Source organism: Orycteropus afer, unplaced genomic scaffold (genome assembly GCF_000298275.1).
Source record: "Orycteropus afer afer isolate SDZICR_OR568_19922 unplaced genomic scaffold, OryAfe1.0 scaffold00136, whole genome shotgun sequence".
In the NCBI taxonomy this organism is placed as follows: domain Eukaryota; kingdom Metazoa; phylum Chordata; class Mammalia; order Tubulidentata; family Orycteropodidae; genus Orycteropus; species Orycteropus afer.
The window spans coordinates 2,179,796-2,185,468 of NW_006921723.1; the positions used below are offsets into that span (position 1 = coordinate 2,179,796).

The 5,673-nt window shown below is 55.2% G+C and overlaps 1 protein-coding gene across 1 annotated transcript in view; it reads left to right on the top strand.

The window, feature by feature from the left end:
* Positions 1 to 3,569, top strand: part of CCDC124 (coiled-coil domain containing 124) — an 8,306-nt gene extending 4,737 nt beyond the window's left edge. The window contains exons 2-4 of the mRNA XM_007945348.2: positions 2,403 to 2,592; positions 3,171 to 3,285; positions 3,362 to 3,569. Coding sequence (XP_007943539.1) covers positions 2,403 to 2,592; positions 3,171 to 3,285; positions 3,362 to 3,569 — 513 coding nt within the window. The remainder of the gene's footprint in view (positions 1 to 2,402; positions 2,593 to 3,170; positions 3,286 to 3,361) is intronic.
* Positions 3,570 to 5,673: the final 2,104 nt, after the last annotated feature.

The window sequence follows — 5,673 nt, forward strand, 5'->3', positions numbered from 1 at the left end:
TTCGTGATCCATCTTGGTCTGGAAGCTTCACTGGAACCTGCTTGGCATCACAGCAGTATGCCCACCTCTGCAGACAGATGGGTGGGGGCTGCCTGTGAGGTGCATTGTGTAGGAATTGAACCTGGGTCTCCCTCTTGGAAGACAAGATTGTTACCACTAAGCTACCACTGTCCTTGCTGCAAAAGCAGTCACAGACAGTACAGGCATGAGCAGGCATGGCTGTGTGTCAGTAAAACTTTACCACTGAAACAGGTGGTGGGCCATGCTTTGCCAGCCCCCCCATCAACATGCCTAGTCCCTGAGTGCTCCCCTCCACCCCCTCCCAAGTACCTCCTTTCCCTAGGCAACCTCTCTCCTGACTTTGAGCCTCACAAGTCAACACTGTTCTTGAACATCACGTAAATGGGCTCAAGGCATCCCCTTCTGTGTCTGGGACCTTTTGCTCAAACATGCTGTGTTATTCATGGGGCTGCTGTTCGTTCTTTTCCATCACGCAGTTTTCCTCAACTTGCTTACCCTGCCCTCCCCCAAGACAGGCACAGGGGCCACAGTCCCCACCACCTCCCTGAAGCACACCTGGTCCCTTGTACTCTCCTCACATGAGAGCCGTTTCTAAAACACACACACGCACATGTATACACACATATCGTTTTTTTTGTTATATTAAAATATATTGTTTTTGCAGGGCATAAAATATTGCTGCATAATACTCAAAGACAGTGTACCCATTAACACACCCGCTCACACCCAACACAAACGCCTTTCTCATTGCCCTGCGTCTTGAGTGAACCCTTGGTGAAACGCTGTCCCGCAGCTTGATTTCTTCTGGCCAGCCCGTAGGTCATCCAGAGGTCAACATTTTGTTTTCACGATGAGCGCCTGACTACCAACTTTCTGGGTTCCAGCTCATTTATTCATAAGGTTCATTCCAGATAATTCCAGAATATTCCATCAAGTATTCCATCCTTCAGCCATCTGCAGACTCTGCCAATGGTTAATTGCACTCTTGTAGAAACTGGAAATGTCTCTCCTGGTTTCTGTGTTGTGTTTTTTTTTTTTTAAATTTTGCTGAATGTCAAAGTATAAATGCACACAGAAGATGAAGTCACGTGGAAGGGTTGGGAACAAAAGCCCCTGGTCAGGCCTGGCTTTCTGGAGACAAATGCTGTGGCTGTGTGGTGCTCATCCTGCCTAAATGGTAGGAGCTTCCCGGCATTCATTCATTCATTAGTTCATTCATTCAGCTGACAGTCACCACGATCCTGCTGGTGGGGGAGGGCGTACAGCATCCCAGGAGCCAGGGTAGAGGGAAGGCCTCATTGGTCCCACTCCCCTGAACTCACTTGCCCTACTGTGTGCCCAGCCCAGTGCTAGAAGGGCCTTCTACCCAGGACAGAAAAACATTTGCTGTGGTGTTGACTCTGACTCATGGTGACCCTATGTGTTACAGAGTAAGACTGAGCTCCATAGGGTTTTCTTGGCTGTAACCTTATTAGAGTCCCTGGATGGTGGCAGACACTTCAGTTTTTGACTACTAGCCACAAAGAAAACTCCATGGACTCAGTTCTCTGACACATGAGGGCACCAGGGTTGGTTTTGAGTGTAGGTCCATTGGGAGATGCAGGCATATGTCACGTGGGCATTGTGGGTGCAGAGACCTCTTCACAAGAGCTTGCAGGCAAAGATGACAGATGGGGGGTTCATAGGGTTGGGGTATAGGCTGGGTCTGAGACAGAGACTATCCCAGGCCTGTGGCTGATCCATAATAACCCAGATCCTTGCACTGTCCTTGAGGTGGCAAGGGGGCAGTGGGCAGGATGAGATGGCCCCTGCACTGTCCAGCTGTCTATTGGGAGCAGCCAGTTGGTATCAGGGCCTCCCAGTCATTCCCATTCATGTCACCTCACTCTGGAACCCCTGCCTCAGCCACAAACAGGGCCAGACTCTCCCGTGGATCTTGTTGTCCTTGGGATCCAATCCAAGCCCTATTTGTATCCACAAGGCCCCTCCATGCTCCATACTGCTTCCCCCTCCAGGCTTGCTCCCCCTTGCTCCCCATTATATGCCTTCACTCCCCTTACCCCTTGGATGCAGCTCCAGCCACACTAGCCTCTCCTGTTCCTCTGTCGTGCCAGGTGGTTTTCACCCCAGGGCCTTTGCACCTGCCATTCCCTTTGCCTGATCTCTTTTGGCCGGTTCCTCCCTCTCCTTCAAACCTCAGCCTAGTGTCCCTTCTTCAAGAAGCTCCTTGCCCTGGCCAGGGTGACCCCACTATTCCTGTACTTGTCAGTATAGGTGCCTCCATCCTGATGAGGCCTAGCTCCATCCTGAGCCTGGACCCCAGCAGTGAGGAGGCCTAGCAGTGGGGGCAGGGGGTCCAGCATGACAGCCTCTTCCCCCAGGAGGAGAAGGAGAAGCGGCGCCTGGAGCAGCTGGAGCGCAAGAAGGAGACGCAGCGGCTGCTGGAGGAGGAGGACTCAAAGCTCAAGGGTGGCAAGGTCCCGCGGGCAGCTGCGCCTGGTAAGGTCACCCGTGCCCAGATTGAGGAGACACTGCGCCGAGACCTCCAGCACCGGGAGGCCACAGAGCCAGGTAGGCATCAGGCAGGGGTGTGTCTATCTGGAGCTGCCCTTTGATCACTAAAGGGTTGTGGCCACAGGAACCCTGACCCAGACCAACCCAGTCGAGAGCCCCCGACTTGTCCTTATCAAAGCCTCCAGGCCCTTAGGGCTGGGAGTGTTCCTACCACCCCGCTCGAAGCACAAACCACACAGGGTGTTGAAAGCACCATCAGCCGTGTCTCCCAGGATCCTGAGGGTGCTAATAGAGCACCATGTGGCAGTGATGGCAGGCGCCTCCTGTGTGCTGGGTGCAGGGTGGTTAGGGCAGTGTGGCTGGTCAGGACCCCCTTGGGGTGGCCTCCCACTCCACCTTCCCCTCATCCCGTCATTCTGCCCCTGCCTCCTCTCTATCCCTCCTGTCGTCTTCTTTTTGTCTCTTTGTATCTCTGTGTCCCTGTCTTTGCATCTCTGTCTATGTCTGTCTGTCTTTGTATGTCTGCAAATCTTTGTGTCTCTGTTCATCTCTCTGTATCTCTGCCTGTCTCTGCAATGTCTTCTTTGCATCTCTCTCTATTTCTTCATTTCTGCTGGTCTCTGTCTCGCCCCTAGCCGAGAAGGCCCGGAGCCACCTAGAGGTGCCGCTGGAAGAGAATGTAAACCGTCGAGTGCTGGAGGAGGGCAGTGTGGAGGCGCGCACCGTGGAGGAAGCCATTGCTGTGCTCAGGTAAGGTGCTCAGGTAAGGGGGGGGTCTCCCCAGCTACCCCCCCATACTCTAGCCCTGACACCCGTGTCCCTGCAGCGTGACTGAAGAGGCGGCCGACCGACATCCCGAGCGGCGCATGAGGGCAGCTTTCACGGCCTTCGAGGAGGTGCAGCTGCCACGGCTCAAGCTAGAGAACCCCAACATGCGGCTGTCACAGCTGAAGCAGCTACTCAAAAAGGAGTGGATGCGCTCGCCCGACAACCCCATGAACCAGCGGACCGTGCCCTTCAACGCCCCGAAGTGAGGCACCCACCCTCTGGACTGGGAGCTGCCTGCGGCCAGCCAGGCACACCAAGTGGGATGTAGGGGGTGGGAAAGGCTGGATGCCCGTTGTGGGCCTGGGGCTCCGTGGCGTTACACCTCCTTCTCCCACACAGGGTCCCTGCTCAGAGTGACCCAGGTGCACACAGGGCCCGGGTCTGGGCCCAGGACTGGGCTTCCAATAAAGGCAGGTCTGTGAGGCTGCTGTGTGTTCCTTTGGACTTTGAGTAGCAAGGAAGCGGGCAGGCGGAGAGGTTGGAGGGGATAAACTAACAGATGGGAGGGGTGGGGTGAGCCTATGGAGAGGAAGGGACAAGGGTTGGTGAAAGGAGCAAGGGGGCCGGATTAACAGGCAAATGGGAAGGGGCCATGGAGGGCCTGGGGGGCACAGAGGGGCTCGGGCCAAAACATCAGTACCTATGGTGATATGACACCGGGACTCCTGACTGAAAAAGGACCCCAGTGCTTGGCGGGGGGCGGATAACCACAGGACAGTATTGAGCTGTGCAGGGCTGAGCCAAGGGAGGACACATCTTCATGGTTTCCTCCACCCCCAACAGCCTTGGTCATCAGACCCGGGTGGCTTCTGCAGCACCTCGGTGTAGACAGCAATCGGCCGGGCAGATTGTGCAGTGAGCAACCTGTACAGCCTTCCATGGCAGCCTTGCTGGGGTGCTGCTAGGGGCCAGCTCAGGGCGAAGGTTGCGTAGCATGTGAGAGGCAGACCCCAAGGTGAATCACTGGCCTCTTGAGCCTGGTTTTGCAGTCGGCCAGAGGACTTGACCGGTAGAAGTGCCAGCTGCTGCTGCTGCTGCTGTTACTTTCAATCTGGAGGCATCTAGCTGAGTCCTGGTGGATGGGATGCAACCATCTGAAAGTGCATATCTGGGAAGCCACAATGCAACGCAGTGCCGTCCAGTCGGATCCGACTCGTAGCGACCCCTCCTTGGGCTTCTAAGGCATTATCACTACGGAAGTAGATTGCCCAACCTTCCTTCTGATGAGTGACTGGTGGGTTTGAACATCCAGCCTTTTGGTTAGCAGTCAAATGCCTTAGGCACTACGTCACCAGAGCTCCCTGGGAAGCCACGGAGGGAGAGATTTGAACCTGGACATGACTTCCTATAGCTTCAATGAAGCCTGAAGAGCAGGGAGAGAGGAGCAGTTGGGAGTCTGGGGAGGGGGTGGGTTGGGGTTGGGGGTGTTGGTAATGATTACCTGGACTGTTAGAAAGAAGCCACCTTAGGGCCAGGAGGGGAATAAGAGAGCCTGGAGGTTCAGTGGTCAGGTCAGATCAGCAGCAGCAGCAGCAGGGCCTGGCACTGGGAGTTGACGTCATGGTGAGGGAAAGGTGTGTTTTCAGTGTATGCTGGGGCGCCAGGCCCTGGACAGCCCTGCTGCAAATCAAGGTCACCCATTGATGGAGGAAGAAAACCGAGACATGAGTGAGAGGACGTGGGGAAGGATTTACCAAGCTCTCTGCCCCCCCGCCCCCCCCAACTAGGCAACACCCTCCTTACACCGTCATGGCCACCTTCTGCACCCTCCCTCCCCCTTTTCCCATCTCCCCTCCTGGTTCTCAGTTTCTTAGACACCAGTTTGTCACCCCTGGGGACTTTTCCCTGGGTTCCCCCTGCTGAGACTGTACCTCTCCAGATCCTAACACTCAGATGCAGAGACCTACTTGAGGCCTCCAGCTTTATGGGGTTAGGGCTAGGCCAGAGAGAGCCAAGGTCTGCTTGGTGGGGGGTGGGCGGTGGGGGGCAGTGCAGAGGTCTTCACCGAAGAAGACAGGCTTTGAAGGATGGATGGGAATTTTCTAGGCAGTGAAGCCAGAGGAGCCACCTGTGGAAAGGCCTGGAGGTGTCAACTCTCCCCTTAGGGGAGGGGATGAAGTTGATAATTGGGTACAGCTCAAGTGTAGTGTGCAGGGTGTTGGAGGGCACCAGAAACAATAGAAGTTGACAGAAAAATGACCATAACCAACATATATTAAGCCTCAGATTAATTTGTGGTCCTGCAGGAGCAAACCCTAAGCCGAGGGCATATGAGTTATCCAAGAGGAACCCCAGAAAGCCCCTGTGGGG